This window comes from Exophiala bonariae, assembly GCF_035927105.1.
Source record: "Exophiala bonariae strain CCFEE 5792 chromosome Unknown scaffold_9, whole genome shotgun sequence".
Classification (NCBI taxonomy): domain Eukaryota; kingdom Fungi; phylum Ascomycota; class Eurotiomycetes; order Chaetothyriales; family Herpotrichiellaceae; genus Exophiala; species Exophiala bonariae.
This window is the reverse complement of record NW_027042484.1, coordinates 867,953-882,285: the sequence shown is the minus strand read 5'-3', so window position 1 is coordinate 882,285 and position 14,333 is coordinate 867,953. Positions and strand designations below refer to the sequence as shown.

Genomic DNA, 14,333 nt, shown 5'->3' with positions numbered 1-14,333 from the left:
GTGTCCTCCAAATGTGCGTTAACTCTGCGCGGAACTCGGCGCGACCCTCTTGGAAAGAGTTTTCCTGAATTTTCCCACTTGGCTAAACTCGTTCGGTCTACAAGAAACACACCTCTCCACTAACGCTCACGTATCATCCATCCCAACCTGTCCAGTGATGATCTGATACTACTTGGTAGTGGAGTCCTACCAGTCTAATACAAAGTAGGATCCCGTCAGGAGCCCTGCTGTCACCTGTCTGACACCTCCCGTCTTTGGTTGGCCGTATATTGGTAACTACCGACCCCGACTTATTTGTACCTCGAAATTTTGGATAAAACGTGTCTGCAATTTTCACGAATCTTCGAGATACGAACGAGACAGGAGGTCAATAGGACCCCGCTCGCTGATGTTATAGAAACAATTACTTAAGCACTCTACAGCTTCTTCCTCGACCTTCAAACGCGTGCCGACCCAATCGTTTCCTCGGCCTATCAAGCGGAAGACCGAAGACCGCTCTCGAAACCCACGTCGTCAACTCCGCCATCCAAATCTCCGAGTTGCTCTCGAAATACATCCAGGGCGACGGACACTGTGGCATGCTGTCTCCATTTGTCTCTTCCCTCGTCGCCTCACCCTTGTACGATGCTTGTATTCGTCTGTTCTGATAGGACAGAAGCTGAACTGTTAACGGTCAGGTTGAGTTAACATGTCGTCCCCACGCAAATCTGCTAGTCCAGCAGCAGTAGCAGATGCCACCACGCCACCTTCACTAGCGCAGGATGGAGGCCAGCCAAACATTGATGTCGTGCGTCTTCGATTGCCGTCATCCTCAATAGATCTTGGCTCGAACTGACTTTGGACGTCAGGATGATGATGGCGATTCCGCGTTCGCAGATGGTGATAACTTTTCGTCCGTGAACCCCTGTTCGAACAATTCATCAGATGCCTTGCTCACATTCCCAGCGAAACGACATCACTCGCTTCCTCCCTAATAAGAGGTCACATTATGAATGGTAGAAAGTACGTGGGCCAGTACCCTCCGTTGCTAGAGGGTCCCGACTAAGATACTGCAGATATTCGAGCCTCAGAAGTGATTACTGGTAGGAGATATCCTCAAATTATGATTGTTGGCTAACCAACCAGGGGACCCTCTGACGAATCGCAATTCGAGTCTATGGATGCTGGGTAGAGATCGACTTTCTCAGATGAAACATCTCGTCTCTAACAGCATTGACAGGCATTACAACTTGTTAACTTTGGATAGCAACCAACCAGAGCCACTTTTTCGTTCTCCAGTCGTGGAACCTCAGGTCGGTCTTGGGCCACGGTCGTCGTTGGCAAATAACGGCTGATGATGCTCCAGAACATTCTAGACATAGGTACAGGTCCCGGTACATGGGCCGTGTAAGTCCACATTAATCAAAACATCTGCCTCGGTCTGACAGTCCTCAATTAGCGATGTTGCGGATAAATACCCTGAAGGTATGGCTTGATGATCGACTCTTCCACCGGTTGTGCTAACATTGCCCAAGCCGTGGTGTACGGTGTGGATCTATCGCCACCACCTGTAACTTGGATGCCGCCTAACTGCCATCTTCAAGTGGATGATGTTTTGGAAGACTGGACATTCCGAGAAAACTTTGACCTTATCCATATGCGACTAATGCTGGGCGCTTTCACCGATAATGAGTGGAGAGATGTTTATCGGAAAGCATACGATAATCTCAAGCCAGGAGGTTGGATAGAGCAGGTGGAGCTTGATGTCCGAGTCATGGCGGACGACAACAGTCTTCGACCAGACACACTGATCGCCGAATGGGGCAATAACTTTTTGGGCTGCTCAGAGAGAGCCGGCCGGCCTCTGGATACACAACTCACGATGAAGGCCAAGATTGAAGAGGCTGGATTTGTTGATGTTCAAGAACATCTTTACAAGTGCCCGATTGGAGGATGGCCGAAGAACAAGGTGCTCAAAGACGCTGGACGAATCAATTTTGTCCAGTGGACAGCGGGTTTGGAAGGATGGGCCATGTTCCTCCTGACGAACTGGGGCTCGCCAGAACCATGGACAGCTGATGAGGTCAGAGTCTATGTAGCCAAGGTGAGGGAGGAGTTGAAGCAGCCCAGATTGCATATATGGCATTATACGTAAGTCCACCGCGACGGTCTTGAATCGACAACATCTAACCATAGGGTAGACGACGAGTATGGGGTCGCAAACCTGAATGATCGCGGACTGCAATTTGTGTTGACTTATTGATTTAAGCATTTTTACGGGGGAAAAGCCCGGGGAGCATTTCTTGGTAACTTGTTAACTACACGAAACAATTCCATCACTGATAATGATAATGAGCGACACTCAGAATGATATCGATACACGGGTTTCCAGTTGAAGACGCCTTGGGGAGGTGCCCAGCGCGTCGCGTAAAATCGGAGATGATGGCGCTAACCGGAAGTAGATGTTGCGTCGTGCCCAGAACTAACCCAATCTAGAAGCCTGATCCTGGGCCTCGCTGAGGCAGTTCAGGTCGCAGGCTGCGCAACTTTGTCTTATCCATTCCATGTGCTCACTCCGCACCAGGCTACCTTCAATTTGGCCGCGACGTGGCCATTGTTCTCATCGCTCATCCGTTGCAAGACTTCCAGTCTACTCTATCAACGGAATCTACATCGCCAAGCATTGTCATCTTCGTCCAAACTCGTGTCCGCCTGGAGGTCGACTAGTTAGCCCTGAGGGATGCCTCCTGAACAACCGTGAACATGTCGATGAACGTTTTCCGTATTCTGGGCGACGTATCCCATACTGCCTCCAAATGCATCCTCATCTATGCCATTCACTCCAATAAGAGCGCCGAGGGTAAGTCCCTCAGCCATTTTCGACTGAGTCATCCCAGGCTAACTCATCGCAGGTGTCTCCCTCTTGACCCAACTCCTCTATATTGCCGTTTTCCTTACGAGATATCTCGATCTATTCTGGACGAACCCAGCAACGTCATGGTGGAACTTCATCCTCAAGAACTTCTACATATGGAGTTCCATCTATATCATCCTATTGATGACTAGAGTCTACGCAAGAACCCGTGAACGAGAAAAGGCTTGGAGATGGGGTGCATACCTAGCTGGAGCAGCTCTTGTTCTGGCCCCGATCGTCGCCTTGATCTTCATTCGCTGGGACAACTTCACTTTCTTTGAAGTCCTCTGGACCTTCTCCATCATCCTGGAGTCTGTATGCGTCCTCCCCCAGCTGATCCTCCTCCGGCAAACCACCGTACCCACCGTCATCGATTCCTTCTACCTCGTCACCCTAGGTTCCTATCGGGCGTTTTATCTTCTCAACTGGATCTATCGATTGTTCACACCCTCGAAGCCCGATCCGATCTCGGTCATCTTTGGCATCATTCAGACTGCGTTCTATGTTGATTTCGCATGGGTATATTGGACCAGACAACGCGTCAAGTTGAGAGGTGGTGGTGTCGTTGATGCAGATGATCTGAGAAAGGGCTGGCTCGTCAATAGGGTCATTCAACACACCCGACAGACATCAGACGATCAGGCCGACCCCGAGTCTGGGAATGTGGAGCCTAACGGACATACCCCGGCACCGAAGGTCAATCGATGGGGTCCTCGCGGCATTTCGATATCTGCGGACGATACTCTGCAAGCACATGATCGTGTAAAGAGACCGGTTCAAAAGGCTGACAGTCTAGAAAGTGATCCCATCTTGGATGAGGACACTTTTGCATCAGACGAGGATGACGACGCTCCAATCCTGGATGACCCCGGAAAGAAGGTGTTGAACAGCGATGAAGAATGGCGAGATAGCTCTCCATCAAGGAGATGATTAATCATTGTACCTTCGTCGGCCGTTTACCTGTCAGCCATCCATATTCTGTATATCAAGGGGTTTGCAAGCCGCAACAAGGCAGCAATTGTCGGGGAGAGACTGGGCGTACAATTGCACAATACCCGTTCCTGAGGTTTCCATACTTTCATGTATTTGTATCACATTTACAATACCACCCTTACCTGCCTTAACTTCGTATCTCACTACCTCCCTAATCCGCGCGAATCCTTCTGGTTAAATGAAACGCCGATGAAATTCGTAGGATCGACGAACTTCAATTCATTATGCTTCAATTCGATCTCCTTCAAGTTCTCCTATGAAGTCATACCTTGGCGGCGATAAGTATCGACCCGCCCGAACTCCCGAGCTCGGCTTTAAGAGTAATGATATAAGTAAAGCCTTGAGACCCCAATATCGATTGAACCTCAGGACTTGGACCTCACTATACTCTGGAAGTGACATGCAGTGTCGAGGATTACGAAAACCCATAATCTCCGTTATCAAGCAACTCACATCCCACCGGAGCATAGCGTTCAACAACCCGCAACAACACGGAACCATGGCATTCCAAGGACTCACCAATTTCGACATCAAAAGCAGCTACAAACTAAACTCTGGCCACAGCATCCCCATCCTCGGCTATGGCGTGTACCAAACGCCCGCCGAAGTGTGCGAGGAAGTGACGCTGCACGCGCTCAAAGCCGGATATCGCCACATCGACTCGGCGCGCGCATACCGCAATGAAGAGCCATGCTCAAGCGCCATGACCAAGTCCGGGCTCCAGCGCTCTGACATCTTCTTCACGAGCAAAGTACCGCCGAAAGCGATGGGGTACGAAAACGCCAAGCAGGCGATCGAGGCCTCGTTCGCCGAGACGGGCCTGGGCTACATCGACCTGTATCTGATCCACTCGCCGTACGGCGGCAAGGAAGGGCGGCTGGGCGCGTGGAAGGCGCTGGTCGAGGCGCAGAAGGCCGGGCGCATCCGCTCCATCGGCGTCTCCAACTACGGCGTGCACCATCTCGACGAGCTCGAGGCCTACATCAAGGAGTCGGGCGACGGCAGCAGCATCGACGTCGGCCAGTGGGAGATCCACCCGTGGCTGCCCCGCGACGACATCGTGCAGTGGTCCCAGAAGCGCAACGTCGCCGTCGAGGCGTATTGCCCCGTCGTGCGTGGCCAGCGGGCCGACGAGGAGGTTCTGCAGACTTTGGGCAAGAAGCATGGCAAGACGTGGGCCCAGATTCTGCTACGCTGGAGTCTGCAGAAGGGCTATGTACCGTTGCCGAAGAGCGTGACAGCGACGAGGATCGATCAGAACGCCGATATTTATGACTTCGAGCTGGATGCGGAGGATATGAAGAGTCTGGAGTTTCCGGATTCGTATGCGCCTTGTGCGTGGGATCCGACTGTTAGTCATGACTAGGCAGGCTTCATCTTGTGGCGGTGCCGCCTGAAGCTATGTATGGCGCGCTCCCGAACCCCAACGTTGGTGAAGTGAGCCCCTAAGCAATCTGGTTCCTCAAACCCTGTGTCATCTTTTGGATAATCTTCTGAAAGTCCTCAGGGCGGGTGGGCCAGCTATGTTTACCATTTAAAGAAACTCCACTCATATTACAATTTACCTGGACGAGGTAGAAAAGTAACTAGTAGAGGACGCGTATGGACGCCCGCTGTAAGTGAACCTTGGAGAGTCGGCCTATTGGTCTGTAGGACGCTACTCAAAATACCAAGACTTCTATACGGTGTCAACCTCAAGAGCTGAACCAAACGAGCTGGCATCTCTAATATCAACATCAATTCCTTTCGAAAGCTAACACACTTTCCCTTACGAGTGTATCCAATCAATTAGTCGAAGCACTTAAATCTTCAGTACTTTCGAAACAGATATTGACTGATATCCAGGGTTCCGCGGATTCCCAGCATCAGGCTGAGGTGACAATCTGCAATCAATCTTCCTAATGGGGTCGAAATACCCTTACCAAGCATTGAACTCGAAAGATGGTGAGATTCGAATTTTATACCTATTTTCGAGCCCCGACCCAGATTCTGAAATTGAATGTCGCCTTGAGCATCACAAGCTTGAAGAGAATGTTGAATTCATGGCGATCTCGTATGTCTGGGGTGAAGCTGAGACGATGCGATCGGTCCTTTTGGGTGGAGTCCGTGTAGAGATCAGACCAAATCTCTTCCAGATACTGCAATTGGCTAGGTATTCTGAGACCTCCGCCGTGGAAATAGCGCTTTGGGTGGATGCGTTGTGTATCAATCAAGAGGACAAGCTGGAGAGGGGAGGCCAGGTAAGGCTCATGAGGTCAATCTACAGTCAAGCTCAAGTTGTTCTGTCATGCCTGGGAAGCCACTCAGACGACAGTGAGTTGGTATTCGACCTCCTTGAACGATATAGTAGCCGTGATGGCACCGAGTCTGCAAACGAAACTTTCAAAGCCTTCCTTGGAAGTCCGGACTCGGAGAATCACTGGGTAGCGCTGACAGCATTTCTTGCGCGGCCTTACTGGTCCAGATTATGGATCATGCAGGAAGTAATATTGTCGAGCCGGGTTTCGCTGCTCTGTGGGACTGACATTGGCTCATGGCGGGTTCTGGCTCAGTTGCTTTCTTACCTTGACTTTCGATACAGTGTTGCAATGTCGGGCATCGGGCGAAAACTACTGTCCGAATCGCCCCTCAACCCAAGGGCACTAGCTCGAGCATACATTGGTCAAGAGAACGGGAAACAGTGGAAGACCTCAGACTGGCTCTACTTGAGCAGACAACGTAAAGCGACAGACCCGCGAGACCACATTTTTGGTATCCTTGGAGTTGTGAAGAACTCTGGTCTGGTTGTGGACTACACGAAATCAAAGGCAGAGGTCTTTGGGGACGTCGTCGAGCACGTCATCCGCGAAGAGCGTAACCTCGACATTCTCAGCGCATGTGGGACGTACAACGACAGCTCTGGGATGTCGGACGCAATCTTTGCGCTCATTAGCGGCCGAACACATGTTAGGCTTGTACATGAAGCTTACGCAGCACAAGGCAGAGACCTTCCACCGGTCCCAGACGACATCAAGGAGGCAATGGAAGCCGCAGAAAAGACCTCTCCATCCTGGAGCACCGACTGGAGTGTTGCGTCCGCAAGTGGAGAACGAGGATCTCTCGTTTCAGGCTTTCGTGAGGCGTGCTATTTCCGAGCTGCAGGCGATTCGATACCTGACGTCCAATTCTACAAGGAGGAAGGTCGAATGCTAATTCGGGGAATATGTGTCGACACCATCGCGGATATCTCAGATGTAGAATTGCCGAATCTAGATTTTCGGGGATGGGGCATGTGTAGCCGTCACGATGCAGTTCGCCAGAGATATCGAGACGAAGCTACCCTAAAGCAAGCTTTCAGAAGCGTATTTGTCCTTGGTCGCAATACGAAAGGCGCAAAACAGGAGTTTACCAACGACAAAGCCTTCCCAGACCACTTTCTGCACATCCCTGGCGAGGGAGAAACCCATATTTCGCAGACTGACTGGCTAGATGCACTGTATTCCCTGATTAATGATTCTCTGGTCACTGGACAGGTCTTTGTTACAAGTTCTGGCTTCATTGGACGGACACCACCAGGGTCTAGAATCGGGGATTTAATCGTCGTATTTTCTGGAGGGAAAGTTCCATTCGTAATCCGGAGGTGTCCGGGCTTGGATGATCTCAATGTGGACAGATATGTCCTTATTGGAGAAGTTTGTAAGTGTTTGATGCCAGCTCCCCAAACTTGATTTACCCCTGGTAACTTACTGGTCATGTCTAGATGTTCAAGATATCATGGAGGGGGAGATTATCAATGAGCTAAGAGACGGAAATCTAACGGAGGAGTACTTCAATATTGTATAATGCAGTGGTCTCAACGTTTGCACAGTCTGAAAAATTGATGCCAACAGCCAACGAGCCTTGCTTGGAGTCGTTAAAGTATCCTCGCGGCTACTGGTATATTTCTATCTAAGACGTAATGCAATTAACGTCCTAGATAAAAAGTCTAAGACAAGAGCTTCACAGTGGTTTCATCGAAGGCGCGGTCAACTACTATTTAGTTTCTTATTTCCGCTTTGAAAGCTTCAATAGTGGCCAGGTAGGGGTGATAGCTTCGCATCCTATATAAGGTTCGTTTAACTACTTTATAATAGTATTAGCGGTTTATATAAAGACAGTGCTAGCCAGTTCTCCCGAAAACCGCTAACTAGTTTATTCCTTTCTTCCGAGCCTTGTATGCAACTAATCGGCTTCTCCCATGCTAGGTCTCTAAGTCTCTACTATTATCTATTTTAGAAACCGCAGTATCTTTCCAATCGTAAGCGCGATAAGCCGGCGGCATTGGGAACTCTTGCTCACGCTGCTATTACCGCGATCACTCCATATAAGTCCACCTCATTGGCCGTTAATAAGAGAAGAGCGACCAGTACGAAGAAAGCCTGAGCAACGGGCGATGTAGAAGGTAGAACTGCTGCCCATAAATGCGGTGGTTGATGGCCAGTCTAAAGGCGTTTCTTACTATTTGTTGTTACATCTTTAAGCTTCCAGTAGAAGTATTTTAGTCCTTACTCGATTACAGTTTCGTGTCCGCGTACTGTTTTTTTGTCTTCCAGAGAACCATCCTTATCAGCGCGGAGCCGTACTACTTGCGAACCATACTATGAAGCGCTCTCTAAGGTGCGCACAGAGAAAGCTCTTACGCCCCATTTCGCTCGGAGTACTTCCTCCAGACTGGGTATCCTTGTCGCTTTCCGGCATAGTTCAAACCAGAAATGATTTCATAAGACACAAGTGTGACTAGTGGTTGGAGGTCAACATATTTTGTACCCTTGAGAGTGGGATACCTGTAAAATGTCATCCCGAGCAAGCATCATACAGCTAGTCACACCAATTCTGACAATCTGCCTAATTGGATCTTCTCGAATGAATGATCCTTGTAGCAATCCGCCTGTGTCTCGAGACTCGCATGTATTTCAGTACAACCATGATCTGAGACATCAAGAGCATCCAGATTCACCGAGCTGAACGGCCTGTGTAACAAGGCTAGCCTGTCGATTGCCATCTCATGCGTGGCCGCAGAAAACATGGGAGATCACCAGCAGGCACCTGCGCCTTAATTTGCCCAGTCTTCATTACAATCATGGCAGGCTTAGCTTGTGTATTTGCTGTCATTCTAGTGCGCCCGTTTCTGGACACAGCCCTCCGTATCTTGTTATCCATTCACACTCATTCTGATATGTGTATGTGTGCGCCTACTGTAACTTTTGTGATCAGAAAATGCGAACTGGTTACAGCATATGGTGATACTGACGGGATCCTACCCATCAAGGCGTTCTTCAATACCTGGGTATGGAATGGAATTGAATTATCACTACACGCAAGACTCAGAAAAGCTGCTCAACAACTGCCCGGAGACTCATCATACAAGACTGAGAGCTGGGTATAATATCAGTGATTATTTTCGGCCGTATTCTGGGCTGTGAAGACCACAAGGACTGCACAGTATCTGGTAGGAACTGTTAGTTCGTGTTTGCTTACACTCTCATAGACATACCCTGCTGTTGCTGCAAAGACTTCATGCCTTTTAGCATGAGTGGCGCTTGCGCAGAGCAAAGCGAAAGCGAAAGTGAAGCTTAACGCTGCCGTGTTCTGGACATAACCGTTCATATGTCGGATGGAATAGAGAACATAAATGGGGACCATCAACATCACCATCAATATGACCGTAAACAAGTAGTCAATCAACTTGTTGAACGCTGTCTTCGAGAACAGGTCTATGAGGTCGGTTTCCAGGACGCCCTCCGTCTTCATGGTGTGTATCTTGCTGCGGAAAAGATACTAACTGTTAATCAGTGATCTCAGCAAACAGTTAGGTGAAAAGCCGTGGATATACCCTTGGAAGTCTTCTACCTGTCTCTTTAAAGAAAAACTGTGCGATTCGATGTACCCAGGTGGCTTCTTTCTCTGCACAGAAGGTAACAAGGTCGTCCACTTGTTCTATGTAGCTTGCATCTTCCTCAGCAAATTGAGCGTCGTTGAAGATGGCGTTAGCGACACTTTCACGATTGTGGGCCGAGGGAGAATCCAAAAGGTATATCTTGTGTGATCGAAGAAGCAAATCGTCTGCGAGATATGGTCAGAATAGATTCTTGCGAATCAGAACACTTACCATAGATCTGAAGATGTTTGGTGAGGTTTTCTAACAATGCTTTCCTCGGGGATGGGTCTCTTGCATCATCTCCTGCTCGCCAGCATATAGCTCCGTTGTATCTTTCGTCCGCAAAGTCATTCCGATCTAGTTTTCCTAGCATGTCTTCCATCTCTCGCACCACGTCTTGGTGATAGGTCAGAAGTCTTGTCCGCGTCCACCCGAATCTGCGGTAGATCATGAAATTTGTGTCACTGTCAATGACGGCAGACAGTTTTGGCCATCCATGTGGCTCGTCCTTGACTTTCTATTCTCAGCTTGAGGACGTTCTCATATGTCAATTCATCCTTACTCTTGCGAACCTTGAAAATCTCCCCAGGTCTCTTCTGGTGGCTTTCCTTCCTCATAAACAGGGGAACGAGCCGTGACCACAGCTGTTGTAATGGAGCCGGCAGATGACGTGCTTCACCTGATCTGACTTGTTACCACGAGCACCATTGAGATTGGCCTACTTACTCGTCGTTGCCGTCTTGACAGAGTGATCAGTCGAACACCCACCGCTTTCCAGGTCCAGATCTTGTGGCGTATAGGTCATGTTTCTCTCATTTTCAAAAACTGTTTCTCACATTCTTAATTGCAAAATTTCTTCATGGTCTAGTTGAAACAGAAAAGTCCTGGGGCATCCTTTTCTACAGCAGAATCAAGTCACACATGCGCGATGCAGGGCGTCAAAATTATCATTCAGCCACTGTACACGACATCTTTTGTCATGCTGTCTAAGTGCCATGCCAATTACAAGGGTTGTCTGAAGTGTAACACCCACCAGGAATCTCGAGCACCGAGCCTGATCTGACCTGTAATAAGTGCTGTGCCGCAACCCGTGGAGTGTCATCAACTCCAGACCTTTCTTCAACACCAAAAAGGACTCTGATGCAACCCGGAACTTTTTCGTCCATATCCAAGATGAGACACACCAATTCATACGTCTGAGGGCTCTGTGAGTTCCGAATTCCTAGTAGACGTTGGCAGTCAACCTGTCGCCCGTTTTGGCCTGCTCAGGTTGTGGCCTCTGTCGTCGTTGTGTCGAGCTTGTGGCCGGTCTGTAAGCCTTCCCACCAGAGAATTGACATTTACGTGGCTCTATGAATCAGAGGTCAGAGAAAGATATTGTAGGAAAGTGCCACAACAGTACTGTACTTACCCCTTCCTGCTGACTCTCCATATGCTGATTTCCTCTGCTCGTCCAGGCACTGGTTTGTCCGTCGTTGCGGCGTCCGTCATCATTTGTCCTCTCGGTGCTAGCACTATTGGTTTCGTGCCCAGTGGCTCCAGTTTGGTCGTTTCTGTTCCCTTGCTGTCCTGCTTGCTCAGACACAGATCTGTTCCCTAGTTGTCGAGGGTTGCCGCCACTGAGAGTGCTGGGGCAGCATCCATCAAGGAAATTATGCGCTGCTCTGAAGTTCTTCGCGCCATTGTAGGTATTAGTATTGCCAGTCATCAAATCCACATTCTCTTGTTCCGGGTGATCTTGAGAATTGTGGGGGGAACCTTTGCCGCCGGTGTCTGCTGGAACTTTGATGGAGCGTTGGTCCATCTGCATATAGTTGAATGTACCTGAGTATTGAGTTTCTTGAGACCTCGAGGTAAGTCAGTTGTTTCTACTACGTGACAAGGCTGAGGTGTTGGAATCCACAGGAAATACACAACATAAAGGGAAACTTTTATATAGAGGAGCCGACGATGTCACGGCGGTGACCTTGTGAATATTCGTTCGTCATGACTATCATGCAGACGGTGTTTTGACGGTGGCAGTGGGACATCAAACGCGCCAAAGCAGCTACAACGACCTCAACAGTAACTCACTGCTAATGAATACAACGTGATAGTCCTTTTCAAGATGATGCCCAGCAGCGAACGGACGACACCGAGTCAACAAGAAGTCTTGTCACGCAGGCAGTCTCACTTGCATCTGAATTGCGATGAATATGGCGCGAACGCCCCGTTTCATGCGTGCTGCAATAGTGAATCACCATAAAGGGTCACTTTGTACCAACAGCGACCTCAATCACAATTCGCTCGCGATGGCAAGGGTGTGAGCGTTGTTTGAAAGTGACAAGCCATGGTGAGTCAACCAGCTTTCACCAAATCTGACAAGGGCGGAGACGTCGTTTGAGAGCGACCGGCAGTGGTACGTCAACTAGGGTTTTTTGAAAACAGATCGATCATATTCAGAAGCTAGAGATCCCATTGGTAACATTCAGAGAATGAATGATCATAGAAATCATGGCAGACAGGTGAGCTGGAAATACAACTTATCGAAGACTCCGGGAGTCGGAAGGAGATTATTCACAACTCCAGTCAATGTCAAAGAAGCAGTCTTAGTCATGGAGGAACGAGTAAGAATATCGTACTAGAGAAGGTGCAGCTGGAACAAGGCAAACCTCGAGCCCGAGTATATCTTAAAATCTTGACTTCCTTGAACCCTCTAGTGGTACGCCCCGACGCCGGGCGTTAAGCTGTTCCAGCCCCTGAATCCCGAGCCTTATTCCCCTCCCCACCAACTTCCATCACCTCCCATTTCTATGATGTAGAAATAAACACTACACTTCAAGTTGAAAACCCGGCCCATAAGAATTCCCAAGATCATGGCCCGGCACGTCTCCGCACATCTTCCGCCATGCCCGTCCATGAGTTCACTCTGGCCGCCATGATGGCCCATATACGGTGAGTTGCTCGGCGGGTTCATGCCATGTTGCCCGTTCAAGCTTAATGGCGGAGGACTGCTAGGAGCGGATGACTTAGGCTAATGATCAGCTGTGCTGATTGAACTCATGGGCCTTGCGAACTACGGAGCCTGAGTGTCTTGTGTGAAGGCTTATGCACTCCAGAGGTTCACACCACGCTGCATGTTCAAAGTCTTAAAGTCAAGCTTGGCTGGAGACTGAGAGTCATGCCACATAGCGATGGTAAGCATCAAGATGATTCAAGAGCAGAAAAGCTACATGCTTCCTCCCATTCTACATGGTGACGGGCACCGACGTAAGGTCGGTGGTCATCGTATTCGTATTTGCCGATACGAAAGCTAAAATACCTTGGGTACGAAGAGATGAGAATCTCAAGACATTGGATTTCCTTCAGCAACAGTTCTACTCTACTCATTCTACAGATATCAGACCGAGGAAACGGACACAGTCGACACACCTACAAGGTCTTGCAGCTGAAGATTCAACATCTAGAAGCGATCTTCATCACTTGAGCCCGCACCAACAATAATGTCACTCACGCCGTCGACATGGCGACTCCTCGGCCTCAGCGTCGCAGCAGGCTACATCGGCCTGGGGACATTCGCACTGGCGACGCCGATTCTGGCGGCCAAAACGCTGGGCGTCTACCCTGCACCGCGGTCCGCCTCTACCACGAGTACAGAGTCCACCAAGTCCACCAACAACGGGTCCGTCCAATCATCATCATCAGAAGAAGAACATGACGAACGCGTCGGCGCCTCCATGGCGCTCCTCGCCGCGCGGGACATCAGCATCGGCGTCGCACTTCTCGCGTTCGACTACCAGGAACAGCCGCACGCGATGGGCACGCTGATCCTCAGCGGCATGGTGTTGTGCGCGGCGGACGTGTTCTACGTGTTTAGGCTGAGGGGCTGGGAATGGGGTGCTTTACTGGGCGGTGGAGCGGCGACGTGGTGTGCGATTGGCGTTGGGTTGGTCGGGCTTTGATGAGAATGGGAGGGTTAGGCACCTCCATACCTTGCTAGGTACCTGTCCAGAGCGGTATATCGACTCTTCTGTTTGTACACATGAACGGGACGTGTTTCTGGTCATGGTAGTTGTTTACAGCCGACTCTTCCATCTGTAGTCAGCCTTCAAGGTCAGTGCGGGTCATCGACCGCCCGATTGTTCGATCAACCATTCATTAGCCAATGCACAAATGTCCCCGCGATTGCCAAGTCGTGTCTCAATATTGCAACGCCTTGAGTCTGACTGCTCCCTCGCAAAGGTTTGACAAACGCAAGCATCGCCTGTGCCTGAGATGGGCCTTGAAGCTCCAAGATTTGACATGCCGCTTTGAGATTCCCACGCGCCCTGTGACGTGCTGCCAGTTAAAGCAGCGATCAATGACCCCTCACAGAAATCGAATCGGGAAATAACCCCGCCAACAGCGTGGGACATTCAAAGGTGCCGGAGGAAAGCGAGTCAAGTAGTGAAGTACCGATGAAGCAGCATTCGATGATTGATGTCCGATGATTATTTTATGGAGCTTCCACTGATCACGACATTATTTTTCTCTTTCTTTGGGACTCTCCACCTGTCGAGCGATATTGATATA

At 49.7% G+C, this 14,333-nt stretch overlaps 7 protein-coding genes across 7 annotated transcripts; 5 read left to right on the top strand and 2 right to left on the bottom strand.

Annotated features, from left to right (window-relative positions):
- Positions 1-688: 688 nt before the first annotated feature.
- LTR84_013138 (uncharacterized protein) lies at positions 689-2,242 on the top strand (the record flags this gene model as incomplete). The annotated part of the gene is made up of 10 exons (XM_064856643.1): positions 689-787; positions 849-892; positions 946-1,002; positions 1,056-1,082; positions 1,126-1,167; positions 1,220-1,292; positions 1,346-1,386; positions 1,439-1,464; positions 1,515-2,130; positions 2,176-2,242. The coding sequence occupies 10 exons, from the start codon at positions 689-691 to the stop codon at positions 2,240-2,242; spliced, it is 1,092 nt and encodes a 363-aa protein (XP_064707819.1).
- A 500-nt stretch (positions 2,243-2,742) lies between these two features.
- LTR84_013137 (uncharacterized protein) lies at positions 2,743-3,823 on the top strand (the record flags this gene model as incomplete). The annotated part of the gene is made up of 2 exons (XM_064856642.1): positions 2,743-2,839; positions 2,892-3,823. The coding sequence occupies 2 exons, from the start codon at positions 2,743-2,745 to the stop codon at positions 3,821-3,823; spliced, it is 1,029 nt and encodes a 342-aa protein (XP_064707818.1).
- Positions 3,824-4,385: 562 nt separating this feature from the next.
- Positions 4,386-5,252, top strand: LTR84_013136 (uncharacterized protein; the record flags this gene model as incomplete). The annotated part of the gene is made up of 1 exon (XM_064856641.1): positions 4,386-5,252. The coding sequence occupies one exon, from the start codon at positions 4,386-4,388 to the stop codon at positions 5,250-5,252; it is 867 nt and encodes a 288-aa protein (XP_064707817.1).
- A 535-nt stretch (positions 5,253-5,787) lies between these two features.
- Positions 5,788-7,708, top strand: LTR84_013135 (uncharacterized protein; the record flags this gene model as incomplete). Its single annotated transcript, XM_064856640.1, has 2 exons — positions 5,788-7,561; positions 7,626-7,708. 2 exons carry the CDS (start codon positions 5,788-5,790, stop codon positions 7,706-7,708), a joined length of 1,857 nt encoding a protein of 618 aa, XP_064707816.1.
- Positions 7,709-9,292: 1,584 nt separating this feature from the next.
- On the bottom strand, positions 9,293-10,587 carry LTR84_013134 (uncharacterized protein; the record flags this gene model as incomplete). Its single annotated transcript, XM_064856639.1, has 7 exons — positions 9,293-9,350; positions 9,399-9,425; positions 9,600-9,682; positions 9,738-9,967; positions 10,014-10,295; positions 10,345-10,461; positions 10,509-10,587. The coding sequence occupies 7 exons, from the start codon at positions 10,585-10,587 to the stop codon at positions 9,293-9,295; spliced, it is 876 nt and encodes a 291-aa protein (XP_064707815.1).
- A 434-nt stretch (positions 10,588-11,021) lies between these two features.
- LTR84_013133 (uncharacterized protein) lies at positions 11,022-11,586 on the bottom strand (the record flags this gene model as incomplete). The annotated part of the gene is made up of 2 exons (XM_064856638.1): positions 11,022-11,132; positions 11,194-11,586. 2 exons carry the CDS (start codon positions 11,584-11,586, stop codon positions 11,022-11,024), a joined length of 504 nt encoding a protein of 167 aa, XP_064707814.1.
- Positions 11,587-13,264: 1,678 nt separating this feature from the next.
- Positions 13,265-13,723, top strand: LTR84_013132 (uncharacterized protein; the record flags this gene model as incomplete). Its single annotated transcript, XM_064856637.1, has 1 exon — positions 13,265-13,723. One exon carries the CDS (start codon positions 13,265-13,267, stop codon positions 13,721-13,723), a length of 459 nt encoding a protein of 152 aa, XP_064707813.1.
- Positions 13,724-14,333: the final 610 nt, after the last annotated feature.